This window comes from Gorilla gorilla, chromosome 1, assembly GCF_029281585.2.
Source record: "Gorilla gorilla gorilla isolate KB3781 chromosome 1, NHGRI_mGorGor1-v2.1_pri, whole genome shotgun sequence".
Taxonomy (NCBI): Eukaryota; Metazoa; Chordata; class Mammalia; order Primates; family Hominidae; genus Gorilla; species Gorilla gorilla.
In genome coordinates this window covers 100755104-100772409 of record NC_073224.2, presented here as the reverse complement: position 1 = coordinate 100772409, position 17306 = coordinate 100755104, and the positions used below count along the sequence as shown (strand labels likewise).

Sequence of the window (17306 nt, the reverse complement as noted above, 5' to 3'; positions counted from 1 at the left end):
CCTCCCCTCTCCTCCCCTCCCCTCCCCGAGGCTTCACCGCCCCCTCCGGACCAGCCGCAGCCACAGCGCCCCGGGCGGACCGGGGGGGCCACTGCAGCGGGGTCCGCCCAGGGCCAAGCCCCAGGTCTGGAGCCCGGCCAGGGTCTCGCCAGGCGGGGGCCCCTGGGGGGCCTCTGGGCGGGGGAAGGGGCGTGCCCTTCATTGCGGGGGCGAGGGCGGACTCCCCCGGAAGACCGCGACCCAACGCTGCCCGCCCGAGCCGTGCCGCGGTCCTCTCCAGCCCAAAGCCTCCCCGCCCCCTCCGCGGCTAACTCGGCTCCGGGACAAAGGACTTTCTGTGTCGCCGCTTTATCTCCGTTTCCTGTGATAACTTGGTCTTTCTTGGAAGCCCAAGTCCCTTCCAGGCCAGGGGACTTTCCCGACTTGGAGGTTGGGTTTTCCCACCAAGCACGTCCACTTAGGTTCTCAGCTCTGGGACTGACCCTATAGCCCCGAGGGTCGCGGCCTGAATGGTCTATTAAGAACGGTTCCAGGGAGCTGGGTTTTGGCTGCGTGGCCTTTCAGAGCCTTGGTTTCCTCAAGATAATAATAATAGTACCTCTCGCCTCATCGCACAGAATTGTGCATAACGGAGAAAACTGTTTTGAAAGTAACCAAAGGCGTGCCTGACAAATATGAGGATGTAGTATGATTATTGAATCGTGGACTGCCAAGCGGACACGTTGATTCCTTTCTCCCCGAAGGGGTTAAATGTCCTTCCAGCGCTGCTGCTGTCCTTTCACTCCCGCTCTTTTCCGCCCCCCAACAACCGCGTGGTCGGCCTGGAAAGGCGAACTATAGTTCCCAGGGTGCCTCGCGAGGCCACAAGGAACTACGATTCCCAGAGCCCCCCGCGGTGGGGCGGGGTTGAGTCGGAACCACAATAGCCAGGCGAAGAAACTACAACTCCCAGGGCGTCCCGGAGCAGGCCAACGCGACTACGGGAAGCAGCGGGCAGCGGCCCGCGGGAGGCACCTCGGAGATCTGGGTGCAAAAGCCCAGGGTTAGGAACCGTAGGCATGCTGCGCCCCAAGGCTTTGACCCAGGTGCTAAGCCAAGCCAACACTGGAGGCGTCCAGAGCACCCTGTGAGTGCGGACCACGGACCCGAGCGGCGAGCGCTGCAGTGGGGCGGCGCGCGGCTCCCTGAGGGAGGGGTGGGGAAGGATCATCAGGAAGGGAGGAAGCGGCAGAGGGGGCAGCGGCTGGGGGTACCGGCCGGGAGGTCCCCTGTCGAAAAGGGAAGCCGATGTGCTGGGTGCTTAGGGCATGTACCGGGACGCGCTCAGGCCAGAGCCTTGCTGGATGTGCCCTTGGTGGGACTTGGGATGGAAACCAGACGTTTTACTCCCCGCTCTGAGCACATCGTTATCCCTCCCCGCCCCTCACCAGGCTGCTGAATAACGAGGGATCACTGCTGGCCTACTCTGGTTACGGGGACACTGACGCCCGGGTCACCGCCGCCATAGCCAGTAACATCTGGGCCGCCTACGACCGGAACGGGAACCAAGCGTTTAATGAAGACAATCTCAAATTCATCCTCATGGACTGCATGGTATGGAGAGGGGAGCCAGACTTCTCCTGTCCCCCAAGGGGATCCCAAGGGGGCGACCTGGACCCCATCCTGGATGGTTGGAGGGGCAGGGACAGGATCTTCGGAAGATTACTAAGAGTTGGTCTGCAGCAGCATTTGTAATAGGCAGGACCCTATTCATCAAGTGGTGGTGAGGAAGGATCCCTGGACCTGAGAGGTCTGACTTGGGTTCTGGTCTCAGCCATCCACTTATCAGTTGTGGAACCTTGGGTAAGTCGCTTAACCTCTCTCAGCTTCCTTACCTCATGTTTAAGGAGAAGACAATAATTTCCCTCTCCCCGCTCCCCTCATGGGTTGTTGTGAAGGTCAGATGAAATAATGGGTATAAACAGTAGAATGACGTGCAAACACAAAGTGTTGTCATCCCAGTTTCACCGACTCACAGAACCATGGCAGTCTCCAGACCCTAGTCCAACCCTTAAGCTTTCAAAGAAAGGAAAATGAAGTCCAGAAAGGGGAAGTCACCATTAGATTGTGAACTTCTTAGTATCTGTTCGGTCGACAAGTATTTAGGTCCTTGCAGTATTCTCAGGACTAGGGAAAAAATAGCAAACAGAAAGACAAAACCCCCAGCCCTAATAAATCTTACACAGTGATACAATCACGGCTCACTGCAGCCTCGACCTCCCTGGGCTCAGGTGATCCTCCTGCCCCAGCCTCCTGAGTAGCTGGGACTACAGACATGCACCACCACACCTCACTAATTTTTGCATTTTTCCAGAGACTGGGTTTTGCCATGTTGCCCAGGCTGGTCTCAAACTCCTGGCTCAAGCAATCTACCCACCTTGGCCTCCCAAAGTGCTGGGATTACAGGCGTGAGTCACTGTGCCTGGCCACATTTTTTAAAATAAGTAAAATATATAGTATATATTAGGTATTGAAAATGCAATGGAGAGAAAGCAGGGAAGTGAAAGAGTATGAGTTTGTTGGGCGTATGTGTCAGGGACAGTCTCACTGAAAAGGTGACATTTGATCAATGATCTGAAGAAAGGTGGGGGACAAGCCATGTGGCTATCTGAGGGAAGAATATTTTGGACAGAACAGCAAGTACCAAGGCCCTGAGGCAGAATTATGCCTGCTCAAGGATCAACAGGGTTGGTTGGTATGGCTGGAGTTACGTGAGATGGAGGAGGGTAGTAGGAGATGAGGTCAGAGAGGCAGGGAGTGCAGTGCTTGGTTCCTGGCATACAATAAATACCTAGTAAAAGTTTGCTGAACTTCCTTTTGTTTTTTTCAAATTGGCCAGAAGGTGAACTCTCCAGGAAGGATCTTCATTGTAACTCAACTGCCTACTCTCCCCTACCCCCTGCACAACCAATGCCATTTTTAGTTCAACGTATGACTCCTACTGGATGCCTAGAGCTGGTGCTATAGGGCAATAGCTTTCAAACGTTTTGACCACAACCCAGCCATAAGAAATACATTTTAAGGGGCTGGGCATGGTGGCTCATGCCTGTAATCCCAGCACTTTGGGAGGCCGAGGCGGGTGGATCACGAAGTCAGGTGTTCAAGACCAGCCTGGCCAACATGGTGAAACCCCATCTCTACTAAAAATACAAAAATTAGCTGGGCATGGTGGTGCGTGCCTGTAATCCCAGCCACTCAGGAGGCTGAGGCAGGAGAATCACTTGAACCCAGGAGGTGGTGGTTGCAGTGAGCCGAGATCACGCCACTGCACTCCAGCCTGGGCAACAGAGCAAGACTCCATCTCAAAAAAAAAAAAAAAAAGAAATACATTTTAAGGCTGAGCACAGTGCCTCACTCCCGTAATCCCAACACTTTGGGAGGCTGAGGCTGGAGGATTATCTGAGGCCAGGAGTTCAAGACCAGCCTTGGTGACCTAATAAGACCCCATCTCTACAAAAAAAATTTTAATAAATAAATAAATAAATAGGAAAAAATTTTTTAAGAAAGACATTTTAAGTCAGAGCTCAACACACACATAGACCCACTAAAACAAAAGTCATGAAACAATACTTTTCCTACTACATGTAATATACTTCATTTTTTCTTTTTTGGTTTTTAATGCTGATCAACCTTCTTAATTTATCTCCTAACTGTGGGGTCAAATCTGCAATTTGAAAAACATTACCATGGGAAAAGAGGAGAAATACCAGTTGGGTTACCACTCCCATGCCCCTCTCAGTGTCTGTGGGGTGAGCTCACAGTAATAACATCACTCATTTGGACAACTGTTGGCAGATATGAAATTTCATGGTATTAGCACCCTCACCAACTGGGATGAGGTAGGGATTACAGAAAGAAAAACTGAATTTCTGAGAGACTAAGTTTCCCAGAGTAACATGGTTAGTAGGTGGCTGTGCTGAGGCTGGAACCTGGGCTCAGAACCCCATGTTCAGGGCTGTGGCCAAAAGCTTTTCTGCTGAACTTCCTGCTGTGCCCAGGGCATGGGAGGAAGATATAGTCTCTCTGGGGCCAGAGAAGCCTTTGGGGAAGGAGGGTGCTAAGGGTGCCAAGCAGAACATCACATCCCATCATATCACCCCCACCAGGAGGGCCGTGTAGCCATCACCCGAGTGGCCAACCTTCTGCTGTGTATGTATGCCAAGGAGACCGTGGGCTTTGGAATGCTCAAGGCCAAGGTGTGTATGTGCCCATCCCTCCATAGCCCTGGGCCCAGCCTTCGTGCTTCTACACTGTGTTCACTCCCACCAGGACCCTGTTTCTAGAGTTCTCATGTCTACTCAGTCCATTTCTGGTGTGGGCCAGCTCCCGAGAGCAGGTGGGGGTTGGGGGCTGGTTGCTTCCTATGGCACTGGGAGCAGACCTGGATTTGGGGTCCCTAATGCCAGGCTGTGTGCAGGACTGATCTCTGTTCTCCCTCTGCAGGCCCAGGCTTTGGTGCAGTACCTGGAGGAGCCCCTCACCCAAGTGGCGGCATCTTAACGGCATTGGTGGAAGCTGGGGTCAGAAAAGAGAAATGACCATTTGGAGGGGCGGGGCCTCCTAGAAGAACCTTCTTAGACAATGGGGGGAGGATGGGACTTTGTTTTTTCCAAGAATAAACTTCAACTCCTGTCCTGTGTCTTGGCTACTTTCTTGGATGGGAGGAATCAGAGAAGATAGGAAGAAGCAGGCATCGCTTCTAGGATTCCTCATGTTCTGCAAGGATGGACTTCTACCCACCCCTTCACCATGACCTTCTGCGAACAATGGTTCTTGGCAGTTACGCCAAATAGTCCTTGTCCTTACCAATGGCGTGACCTCACCTAGACCCTGCTGCTCAGAACAGAGTCTTACCCACCTCATAGGCAAAACTGTGGGAGTGAGCTCAGAGGTGCAAGGGTCTGGTGGGGGTTGTGTTGCACAGAGAATATAAAGGCCCTGAGAGGTTAGTGTCTATCATTTCAGGTTTGGGGCATGCGTGCCTTTTATTTTTTTGAGAGGGTCTCCCTCTGTTGCCCAGGCTGTAGTGCAGTGACACAATCTCAGCTCAATGCAGGCTCAAGTGATTCCACCTCAGCCTCCCGAGTTGCCTGGACTATAGGCACACACCATCATGCCTGGCTAATTTTTGGGTTTTTGTTTTTTGTGTTTTTTAGGGGTTTTTTTGTTGTTGTTGTTTTCGGCAGAGATGAGGTCTCAATATGTTGCTCAGGCTGTTCTCCAACTTCTGGGCTCAAGCCATCCTCCTGCCTCCCAAAGTGCTGGGATTACAGATATGAACCACTTCGACTGGCCAGTGAGTGCCTTTTCTATTCTTGGGGTTGGGAGGGTGCCCCTAACAGCCTAGAACAAGCTATCCCTTTCTTCTTCTTCCAGGTGTTCATGTGCTTACACAGACCCTCCCCAGATCTTGAAGCCCTTTGTAGACAAGAGGCCTTTGCTGTGAGGCCTCAGGTCCTGTATAGGGAGTAGAAGTAACCCAGACCTCCCAAAGGCCTTCATCTCCAGACCCTGCTCCTACACTCAGACCACTCACCCCAGCTGTCTGTTTCTGCCCCAGGTCTCTGCCTACCCAATATCCTTAAAGCAGGTCTGTATAGGGAGCTACCAGCCCCCTTCCCCAGTGCCATATAAAGGAACCCATCCCAGAGAAGTGGGTAGGTTTCGAGTCCCAGCTCCACCCAAGATGAGAAACACTGCCCATCCCAGGCCCTGGGCTGTCAAGGAAGGGCAGAAGTTACTGTGGCCATGATGCTCCCACAGCTCTGCATTGCAGCAGGGTGACTGGTGTTCTATCAGCCCCTGGTCTAATATCCCTTACTCTGGTTCCCCCAGTGTACCCCCCTACCAGCTCTGAAGGAAAAGCAGGCCAAGTGGGTTTCTTTCTTTTTTTTTTTTTTTTTTTTGAGACAGAATCTCTTGCTCTGTCACCCAGGCTGGAGTGCAATGGCACAATCTTGGCTCACTGCAATCTCCGCCTCCCGAGTTCAAGCAATTCTCCTGCCTCAGCCTCCTGAGTAGCTGGGATTACAGGCGCTCGACACCATGCCTAGCTAATTTTTGTATATTTTTAGTAGAGACAGGGTTTCACCATGTTGGTCAGGCTGGTCTTGAACTCCTGACCTCATGATCCGCTGGCCTCGGCCTCCTAAAGTGCTGGGATTAAAGGTGGGAGACACCGCACCAGGCCTGTCGCCCAGGCTGGAGTGCAGTGGTGCGATCTCAGCTCACTGCAAGCTCTGCCTCCTGGGTTCACGCCATTCTCCTGCCTCAGCCTCCCGAGTAGCTGGGACTACAGGCACCTGCCACTACGCCTGGCTAATTTTTTGAATTTTAGTAGAGACACGGTTTCACGGTTTCTACCATAGAGCCAGAGAGGGCCCCCTCCTGTTTTTTATCTCTTACCAAGACCTCCTGGGGCTCCTCATTCCTTCAGGATGGTCTCGATCTCCTGACCTTGTGATCCGCCCGCCTCGGCCTCCCAAAGTGTTGGAATTACAGGTATGAGCCACCGCACCCGGCCTTTTTTTTTTTTTTTTTTTTTGAGTAGCAGTCTCTGTTGCCCAGACTGGAGTGCAGTGGCACGATCTCAGCCCACTGGAACCTCTGCCTCCTGGGTTCAAGCAATTCTCCTACCTTGGCTGCCCAAGTAGCTGGGATTGCAGGCACCCACCACCATGCCCAGCTAATTTTTTTTTTTTTTTTAGACGGAGTTTCACTCTTGTTACCCAGGCTGGAGTGCAAGGGCGCGATCTCGACTCACCACAACCTCCGCCTCCTGGGTTCAAGCGATTCTCCTTGTCTCAGCCTCCCAAGTAGCTGGGATTACAGCCATGTGCCACCACGCCCAGCTAATTTTGTATTTTTTTAGTAGAAACGGGGTTTCTCCATGTTGGTCAGGCTGGTCTCGAACTCCCGACCTCAGGTGATCCGCCCACCTCAGCCTCCCAAAGTGCTGGGATTACAGGCGTGAGCCTCCGCGCCTGGCCTCAAGTGGGTTTCTGAGGGGCTATTTCTTGCTCATTAGTTGGGGGACCGGCCCTCACCACAGATTCCAGAAGCCCAGCAATGCACACTCAGCCCTCAGTGGGCTGTCTCTGAAGGTCCTGTCTCTGAAGGTCCTGTCCCTTTTTCGCTTCCCCCCCGCTGGAGCTGCTTCTCCCACTTGCGGGAGCCCAGGCTGAGAGCAGACACCCAACCTGTCGAACCTGTCTGACGTCATCATCTCTCCACCCACCTGGGCCCCAGGTCTCCAGCCACCCCGCTCTTCCTGTTCTCAGCTTCCGTCCTCTCTGCTTCCTTACAGCACCCCCACCTGCCAGAGCTGATCCTCCCTAGGCCCTGCCTAACCTTGAGTTGGCCCCCAATCCCTCTGGCTGCAGAAGTCCCCTTACCCCCAATGAGAGGAGGGGCAGGACCAGATCTTTTGAGAGCTGAGGGTTGAGGGCATTGAGCCAACACACAGACTTGTCGCCTCTGTCCCCGAAGACACCTGCACCCTCCATGCGGAGCCAAGATGGGGAATGGAACTGAGGAAGATTATAACTTTGTCTTCAAGGGTGAGTTGGGTTCCCTGAAGCAAGAGGAAGCCTGAGAGACCCAGAAAGAGATTGAATAGAGCCAGAGAGGGCCCCCTCCTGTTTTTCATCTCTTACCAAGACCTCCTGGGGCTCCTCATTCCTTCAGAAAGAAAGCTGCAGGGAGTGGGGGAGGGTCTGGTTGCAGGGGCAAAAGTCAGGGAGCTTCTGAGTATGCTCTACTGTGGTAAATAATGATGTTGATTCCTCTTTAAGAGTGCTGAGTTAGGCTCCTCTGCCCCGTTCCTAATAGAAACCCAAATCCCTGGTGTCAGCCAGTGCAGCACAAGAGATGGAGGTCAGACTTCAGAAAGGACTTCCCTCTTTTATTTTTTTTCTGAGACGGAGTCTTGCTCTGTCGCCCAGGCTGGAGTGCAGTGGTACGATCTCAGCTCACTGCAACCTCCACCTCCTGGGTTCAGGCGATTCTTCTGCCTCGGCCTCCCGAGTAGCTGGGACTACAAGCACCTGCCACCACGCCCGGCTTATTTTTGTATTTTTAATAGAGACGGGGTTTCACCATATTGGCCAGGATGGTCTGGAACTGACCTCATGATCCGCCCGCCTCGGCCTCCCAAAGTGCTGGGATTACAGGCATGAGCCACCACACCCGGCCAGGACTTCTCTCTTGAGAAGAAAGGGAAACCAGCAAACAAGAGGAAGAAAGTCATCTTTTCTGGGCAGGTGTACAGGGAACGAGAGAAAGGAGAGACATATCCCATTATAGGGTGGGGCAATAAATACATAGGGAAGACAGAAAATATCATGAATTTGCCTCAGAGTCTGATAGAATCCAGAGGACTCCTAGGGTTGTAGCCTCGTCTGCCTGGCCCTTGGCTGACTCACTGGACCTGCATACCAGGCACTGGGCTCAACTTTGCTGTCCCTGGAAGCATGCATGTATCTTTCTAGCCCCTGTGTTTGGTCCCTTTGCTGTTTCCCAACCCCACCTTCATACTTCCTTTAGGGCAGGGTGGACTCTCCAGCCACCCTACCCCAATGCCTCTCCCAACCTCAGCCCAGCCCCTCCCTTGAGCTGGGACTCTCACTCCAGAACCCGCCCTTGAGCTGGGGAACCTGTACTACTGGCATCTTTTCCAGGAAGGAAAGGGTTAGCAATAGTCTGGGGCAATAATATGAGGAACTACCATTTATTGAGCACTTACTATGTACCTGCCACTACCTCATTAATACCATAACAATCCCCGAAAGTCATATTTTATTTTGAGGGGCAGTGTAACATTGTGGTCAGGAGCCAGACTGGGTTCAGATCTCAGCCCTGCCACTTACAAGTATTGCGGGTTGGTCAGCCGGGCGCAGTGGCTCACGCCTGTAATCCTAGCACTGTGGGAGGCCGAGGCGGCCGGATCACTTAAGGTCTGGAGTTCCAGACCAGCCTGGCCAACATGGGGAAACCCTGTCTGTACTAAAAATTCAAAAATTATCTGGGTGTGGTGGCACGTGCCTGTAATCCCAGCTACTCGGGAGGCTGAGACAGAAGAATCGCTTGAACCCAGGAAGCAGAGGTTGCAGTAAGCCGAGACTGTGCTACTGCACTCCAGCCTGGGCAACAGAGCAAGACTCTGTCTAAAAAAAAAAAAAAAAAAGTATTGAGGGTTGGGTTGGGGTCCCTAGAAGCAGATGCTGAGAAGAAGTTGGGGTGTTCAATGTTTGTTTGTTTTTTGAGACGGAGTCTCGCTCTGTTGCCCAGGCTGGAGTGCAGTGGAGCGATCTTGGCTCACTGCAATCTCCGCCTTCCTACAATCTCCGCCTCCTGGGTTCAAGCGATTCTCCTGCCTCAGCCTCCTGAGTAGCTGGGACTACAGGTGTGCACCACCACACCCAGCTAATTTTTGTATTTTTAGTAGAGACAGGGTTTCATCATGTTGGCTAGGATGGTCTCGATCTCTTGACCTTGTGATCCGCCCTCCTAGGCCTCCCAAAGTGCTGGTATTACAGGCGTGAGCCACCGCGCCCAGCTCAATGTTTTTTTACAAATCAGCATCTGTGAAAGGAAGGGAGAGAAAACATAATTGGGCAGAGGGAGAAGTCAAACAGCAACACAGGCTGGACAAACCTGGGTCAAGGGCGGGGAGCTCTGTGATTGCCTCACCTTGCTTGAGCACTGGGTGTAGGCTGCCCAGAAAAGGCATGACTTCCAGTGAGGCCGCTGTCTGCAACAGAGGCAGACGCTGAAGGAGCTGACAGATGGAGCCTGTCTGCAGCCTGCACTCCCTGCAGCTTGGGGCAAGTCCTTCCTTGAAGGCTGATCTGGCCAGCACATCTCTGTGTTTACAACACTAGCCCTGTTATCTTGGGCAAGTCATTTGACCTCCAAAGCGCCTTGTCTGTAAAAACAGGGAAAATAGTAATGGGATTCATGGCATTCTTATGAGGATTAAATGAGGTAATATGTGTAAAGCTTTTAAGGACACTGCCTGGCACATAGTAAGCATTCAGTACACTGTAAACATGAACCATTAGTATCTCCACTTTACAACTGAGGCTTAGAGGCAAAGTAGTTTACAAAAGGCCACAAAGTCTGACTTCAATTCCCTTGCCCTAAGCACCTTTGTGGTATGACGCTAGGGCTGAGAGCCCACCCACTGAGAGGGATGAGGGAGATGTGCCCAGTAGGGGAGAGGCAGGAACACACACACACACATATACACACACACACACGCATGCACACACATCCTCTTACCCACACATATCCATATTATTTCCAGCTTTTCCATACTGTCCTGTGCAAATAAGGAATGTTTAAATATATATTTTTTATTTTTATTTTTTGAGACACAATTTCACTGTCACCCAGGCTGGAGTGCAGTGATGCCATCACAGTTCATTGCAGCCACAACCTACGGGGCTCAAACAATCCTTCCACCTCAGCCTCTTGAGTAGCTGGGACTACATGCATGTGCCACCACACTTGGCTAATTTTTTTTTCTTTTTCTTTTTTTTTTTTTTTGAGTCGGAGTTTCACTCTGTCACCCAGGCTGGAGTGCAGTAGCACAAACTCGGCTCACTGCAGCACCCCCAGGGCTCAAGCAATCCTCCCACCTCAGCCTCCCAAGTAGCTGAGACTACAGACACATGCTACCATGCCTGGCTAGTTTTTGCATTTTTTGTAGAGATGGGGTTTCACCGTGTTACCCAGGCTGGTCTCAAACTTGTGGGCTCAACAGATCCTCCTGCCTTGGCCTTCCAAAGTTCTGGGATTACAGGCGTGAACCTCCACACCCAGCCAAGGAACTTTTAAAGTTGGAGGAGGCCTTTATAAGTTGTATAAGCAAGGAAACTGAGACTGAGAAAAGGTGAGTCACTTGTTCAAGTTCACACAGTTAGTTAGAAGCTGAGCAGGGACCAGAGCCCACAATATGTGGCTCCCAGTCCTTGGGTGCCAGCCTGCCTTTCCAGAACCACTCTGGGTGGCCTCCTCTAATTCTGTGTGCTTAGTTCAGTGCCAGTGCAATTTGTGGGCTCTACTCACATCAGCCCCCTACACTCTACCCCAGCCCCCAGCTTATCCACATGGGTAAGACTGGGCCCTGGATGCTGCCCACCAGTCTAAAGGGTCTTCATGGCCCCTCAGGTGGATCCTTGTCTCTGAAAACCCAAAGGCAAAAACTCTGGCCTGCTAACAACAATCATACCAGTCATGATTTTTACACTTACTATATCCTGGGCAACGTCTCACTTACTTCCTACAATAACCCTTAAGGTAGATACTAATGTCTTCCCCATTTTTCATATGAAAAGAACAGCTCAGATTGGTTAAATAACTTGCTGAAGGACACATAGCTGGTCTAACACCCAGGCCCATGCTCTTAACCATGCGGGACTGTCCCTCCTTAGGGACAACTGGAACCTAACTTCTTACACACACATGAGCACACATGCCTTCCTCTCACCCATAGATGTGTCAACTGCCAAACTTTCTCCTTACCCACACTTCGATTCACACCTCTGTTCCTTATGCAAACACACACACACCAAACCTCCCACTTGTCCTCCCAGCTCATATATATAGAGACAAGTGCAATGTTCTCATACTCCAAGTCCTAGTCCAGAACTGTGCACCCCCTGACCTCCCACCATCCCTGTCCATATTCACACACAACAGTAATGTCTCCGCATGACACTCATAAAGAGCCCACAGATGTCACTCCCTCACCAGAGATGCAGGCTGACTCTGCAACCATGTATCAACAGACCAGGCTATAACCCGTCAAGCCCCTTTGTTTGTTTTAAACTCTTGGCTTTCCTGCCCACCAGGACAGATGCATTATGCAGAGTTGCAGACTCCAGTCTCACAGGAGACTCCGTTCCCTAATCTTTTTTCTGAGCTCAGTTCCCTTTTTCTGCTGGGCAGACCCTCCAAGCTCAGGTGGGTTTGGAGCTGCTCTACCCCATGCTCAGCCCTTATCTCTCCACTCCTTCAGTGGTGCTGATCGGCGAATCAGGTGTGGGGAAGACCAATCTACTCTCCCGATTCACGCGCAATGAGTTCAGCCACGACAGCCGCACCACCATCGGGGTTGAGTTCTCCACCCGCACTGTGATGTTGGGCACCGCTGCTGTCAAGGCTCAGATCTGGGACACAGCTGGCCTGGAGCGGTACCGAGCCATCACCTCGGCGTGAGCCCGGGCCTGGGGGGCTGCTGGGTGGTGGGATTTCTGGGGAAGTCGAGGAACACTTCTGGAGGAGAAGTGGGGGAGGAGGAGGCAAGGGGGCTCAGCAGTGGGCTCTGGGGGGTGGGGATGGAGATCACAGAAGATAAAAGGTACTGTAAACAGAAACAGCACAAGCCAGGATATAGTAACACTGACTAGCACTACTACAAGCAGGAATCATTGCCACTTACTAAGCCTTTGCTATGTGCCCAGGAAGGGAAAAGGCACTTTACATTTGGCATTTTATGTAACCCTTAAAGTACCACAGGAGTAAAGTGCTATAATTAGTTAATTTCTGTATAAATACAAACAAGGTGAAATCAGGGTGGAGCTAGGATGGGGGCGAGCTGCACGGATCGAGAGCGCCCCCTCACTTCCGCACAATGCTCTGCACTTGGCAACTTTCATCTAACCACAGAGGGCCAAAAGCTGAACCTGGCATCTGCATTTTATGAAGACTCAGAGGACACACAGGAGGTTAGGCCTCCTGACACCACATCCGAAGTGTCTCTTAGGCCGGGTGTGTTAGCTCACACCTGTAATCCCAGCACTCTGGGAGGCCAAGGTGGGTGGATCTCTTGAGCTCATGAATTTGAGACCAGCCTGGGCAACATGGCAAAATCCTGTCTCTACCAAAAATATAAAAAATTAGCCGGGCTTGGTGGTGCGTACCTGTAGTCCCAGATACTTGAGAAGCTAAGGTGGGAGGATGGCTTGAACCCGGGAGGCGGAAGTTGCAGTGAGCCGAAATCACCCCACTGCACTCCAGCCTGGGTGACAAAGCGATACTGTGTCTCAAGAAAAAAGGGTCAGCTGGGCGCAGTAGCTCACACCTGTAATCCCAGCACTTTGGGAGGCCGAGGCGGGCAGATCACAAGGTCAGGAGTTCGAGACCAGCCTGGCCAACATAGTGAAACCCCCGTCTCTACTAAAAATACAAAAATTAGCTGGCCATGGTGGTGGGTGCCTGTAATCCCAACTACTTGGGAGGCTGAGACAGGAGAATCACTCGAACCTGGGAGGTGGAGGTTGCAGTGAGCCAAGACTGTGCCACTGCACTCCAGCCTGGCGACAGAGCAAGACTCTGTCTCAAAAAAAAAAAAAAAAAGAAAGAAAGTGTCTTCCAGTCAGTGTGAGGCCTAAGCATGTGAAATGGGGTCTGTTTGTGTGTATATGGGGTGGATAGCACTTGCCAGGGGGCAGGAAGCAAGAGTCAGGGGCTTTGGTTACACACGCTCCTCGTTACCTGATCTCTTATGAGCCTCAGTTGACTCATCAATGAATTGGGAGTTAGACATCACTAGTCTGAAGACATCCCATCCAACTCCAAGAGGGAGACTGGATGCTTTCAGTGATGCCTTGAATGGTCAGGCCAGGGACTGCTGCAAGAGGTAGGCATTCAGCTAATCCTAGAAAGATGGCCACGGGAGAGAACAGGCCACTGTTAAGGAGCCATGTGAGGAAGATCTTGAAGGTGGCAGAGTTGGCTAAAGCCCAGATGTGCACTGGTGGAGAGTAGGGGCTAAAATCAGGACGAGAACCTGAGAAAGTAGAGGGGCTGGCTGTGAGGAAGCCAATAGAGATTTTAGAGCAGGGAGGTGAAACTTTATTTATTTAGTTAGTTAGTTGAGACAAATTTCACTCTTGTTGCCGAGGCTGGAGTGCAATGGAGCGATCTCAGCTCACTGCAACCTCCGCTTCCTGAGTTCAAGCAATTCTTCTGCCTCAGCCTTCCGAGTAGCTGGGATTACAAGCATGCGCCATCATGCCCAGCTAATTTTTGTATTTTTAGTAGAGATGGGGTTTCTCCATATTGGTTAGACTAGTCTCGAACTCCTCACCTCAGGTGATCCACCCACCTCGGCCTCCCAAAGTGCTGGGATTACAGGCGTGAGCCACCGCGCCTGGCCGAGGGAGGTGAAACTTTACAGGCTCCAAGACTAGTGTCCCTGGAAGGCAGAGGAGCCTTGGGCTGCTCTGTTGGGTTCTGGGCCCCTGGCCACAAGTTTCTGTATTTCCTGATCTCTAGTACTCTGATCCCGCGTGTTCCAGCTTGATGACTCTGCTCTGATGCTGGGTCCAATGCCTCTGATCGTATCTCTGTCCATCCTTCTCATTCCCACCCAGGTACTATCGTGGTGCAGTGGGGGCCCTCCTGGTGTTTGACCTAACCAAGCACCAGACCTATGCTGTGGTGGAGCGATGGCTGAAGGAGCTCTATGACCATGCTGAAGCCACGATCGTCGTCATGCTCGTGGGTAACAAAAGTGACCTCAGCCAGGCCCGGGAAGTGCCCACTGAGGAGGCCCGAATGTTCGCTGGTGAGAGCCTGCCACTACCCAGGCTGACTCCTCCAAGCTTAGCCCACCTTCCCCTTGCAGCCTCCCAGGCCCTGCCCCCACCCATAGAGCCCCTAGCCTGGCCTTCCTCCATACAGTCCTCTACCCCATCCCCTCTTCCTCAGGATTTCCCAGCACTTCCCCTTTGGGACCCTGTGTCTCCCATGATGTCCCACCACTTGCCCTGAGATTGTCTTTATTGATTTTTTTTTTTTTTTTTTTTGAGGCCGGGTCTCAATCTGTTGCCTAGGATAGAGTGTAGTGGTGCGATCTCGGCTGGCTGCAACTTCCACCTCTTGGGTTCAAGCAATTCTCATGCCTCAGTCTCCTGAGTAGCTAAGACTACAGGTGTGCGCCACCATGCCTGGCTAATTTTTGTATTTTTAGTAGAGATGGGGTTTCATCGTGTTGACCAGGCTGGTCTCGAACCCCTGACCTCAGGTGATCCAGCTGCCTCGGCCTCCCAAAGTGCTGGGATTACAGGTGTGAGCCACTGTGCCCTGCCCGTAGTTAATTTTAAGGCAGCCCCACCCTGTAATGCTCAAAGATCCTATGGAGAGGATAGGCTTCCCAGGAGTTTTCTGAGTTTAGAGGCAGCACAATATGGTGGTTAAGGGTGTTCTGGAGTCCCATGGCCCAGTCTCCCATCTGCTCTTGGCCAGTTACTAAATGTGGGACATGGAGCAATTTCCTTATTCTTTTTCTTTTTTTTTTTTTGAGAGGAGTCTCGCTCCGTCACCCAGGCTGGGGTGCAGTGGCACGATCTTGGCTCACTGCAACCTCCGCCTCCTGGGTTCAAGCAATTCTCTGCCTCAGCCTCCCGAGTAGCTGGGATTACAGGCGCCCGCCACCATGCCTGGCTAATTTTTGTATTTTTAGTGGAGACGGGGTTCACTGTGTTGGCCAGGCCGGTCTTGAACTCCTGACCTCGTGATCCACCCACCTCAGCCTCCCAAAGTGCTGGGATTACAGGTGTGAGCCACCGCACCTAGCCCCTTATTTGTTTTCTTTGTGTTTCTGGATTCAGTTTTCTAAATGAACCTACCTTGTAAGTTGTTTTAAGGATTAAATGATCTGCTACATGCCAAGAGTTTAGCACATGGCAAATGTATATAACAAACATTAATATTATTATTATTATTGCCTTTGACTCCCACAATTAATGATGTGTTTCCCTTCCTGGCAGAAAACAATGGACTGCTCTTCCTGGAGACCTCAGCCCTGGACTCTACCAATGTTGAGCTAGCCTTTGAGACTGTCCTGAAAGGTTAGAGCCTACCTTTATTCTGTACCCCTATTCCATCCCCGTGGCTTCTACAGGCAGCAGTAGGAATGCAGACACTCAGCCCTCACCCCAGCTAATTTCTCAGCTCCTCTGTGGGTCCTGGCACCACTGCCTGTCCCCCTCAGTCCCTCCCCAGTGCCTCCCACTCAGTCTGGAGCTCAGGGAGGGAACAGGCCACACTCCCCATGGGGCTGACTCTTGGTTCCTTCTCCACCCAAGTAAGTAGAAGGGACCCCTATGTCCACACTTCATTTCCTTCCTGCAAAACCTCCTGCAAGTGTGGCCACCCCCCATGCTCAGAAGGGGCATGCAGTATGTATGGGGGGTTGGGGAGAAGGGAGCATGGGCTCTAAATCTTCTGGCCTGATCACTGCCCTCTGCCCTCCCAGAAATCTTTGCGAAGGTGTCCAAGCAGAGACAGAACAGCATCCGGACCAATGCCATCACTCTGGGCAGTGCCCAGGCTGGGCAGGAGCCTGGCCCTGGGGAGAAGAGGGCCTGTTGCATCAGCCTCTGACCTTGGCCAGCACCACCTGCCCCCACTAGCTTTTTGGTGCCCCTTGTCCCCACTTCAGCCCCAGGACCTTTCCTTGCCCTTTGGTTCCAGATATCAGACTGTTCCCTGTTCACAGCACCCTCAGGGTCTTAAGGTCTTCATGCCCTATCACAAATACCTCTTTTATCTGTCCACCTCTCACAGACTAGGACCCTCAAATAAAGCTGTTTTATATCAATGCCTCGTCATTCTGCTGCCTCCCGTCTGTTCCTCCCTCTTCTCCTTGTCTGTGCCTCCCCTTCAACTTTGGCCCCTCCTCTGAGTCCCTAATCCTCTTCCTCTGTCCTCCCCACCATACCTACTGCCCCTCAGGGCCAGCTGCCTCTGGAGTTCTGTGGTCTGGGGACGGTGCCAAGGGGATGGGAGGTGCCTGCCCTTCCCTCTGCCAACCCCCAGGGCAGGTGGGGGAGGGAGGAGAGCATGGAGGGGAGGGGGTATCTGGAAGGCGAGACAAAGGAAACCATCGGCGGGCACCATCTGGTGCTGAGGGCCCTGGTGCCAAGAACTGAGGTCACTCCAATGCCAGGGGCAAGGGGAGGAGGCAGTGGGAGATACAAGGGGAGAAGAGGGAGTCGGGGCCAGTCCTGTAGGTGTGTACTGGGGAAGGGGTTTTTAAGCCTGAGAGGTGGAAGGTCCAAGTCCTCCATCCAGTCTTTTTTTTTTTTTTTTTGAGATGGAGTCTCACTCTGTTGCCCAGGCTGGGGTACAGTGGTGTGATCTCGACTCACTGAAACTTCCACCTCTCGGGTTCAAGCAATTCTCCCTGCCTCAGCCTCAGCTGGGATTACAGGTGCCCGCCACCACACTTGGCTAATTTTTGTATTTTTAGTAGA

The 17306-nt window shown here is 52.2% G+C and overlaps 2 protein-coding genes across 3 annotated transcripts; both read left to right on the top strand.

Moving 5' to 3' along the window:
* The first annotated feature begins 222 nt into the window (after positions 1-222).
* On the top strand, positions 223-4671 carry LAMTOR2 (late endosomal/lysosomal adaptor, MAPK and MTOR activator 2). 2 transcript variants are annotated; one of them, XM_004026945.4, is made up of 4 exons: positions 223-1126; positions 1431-1593; positions 4146-4235; positions 4483-4671. In XM_004026945.4, the coding sequence occupies exons 1-4, from the start codon at positions 1059-1061 to the stop codon at positions 4537-4539; spliced, it is 378 nt and encodes a 125-aa protein (XP_004026994.1). In that variant the 5' UTR covers positions 223-1058; the 3' UTR covers positions 4540-4671. The 2 variants fall into 2 exon arrangements, with proteins under 2 accessions (XP_004026994.1, XP_018879758.1); XM_019024213.4 differs by lacking the exon at positions 4146-4235 and having other exon boundaries at positions 588-1126.
* Positions 4672-7269: 2598 nt separating this feature from the next.
* Positions 7270-16653, top strand: RAB25 (RAB25, member RAS oncogene family). Its single transcript, XM_004026948.5, has 5 exons — positions 7270-7598; positions 12062-12257; positions 14421-14614; positions 15819-15899; positions 16307-16653. Exons 1-5 carry the CDS (start codon positions 7556-7558, stop codon positions 16432-16434), a joined length of 642 nt encoding a protein of 213 aa, XP_004026997.1. The 5' UTR covers positions 7270-7555; the 3' UTR covers positions 16435-16653.
* Positions 16654-17306: the final 653 nt, after the last annotated feature.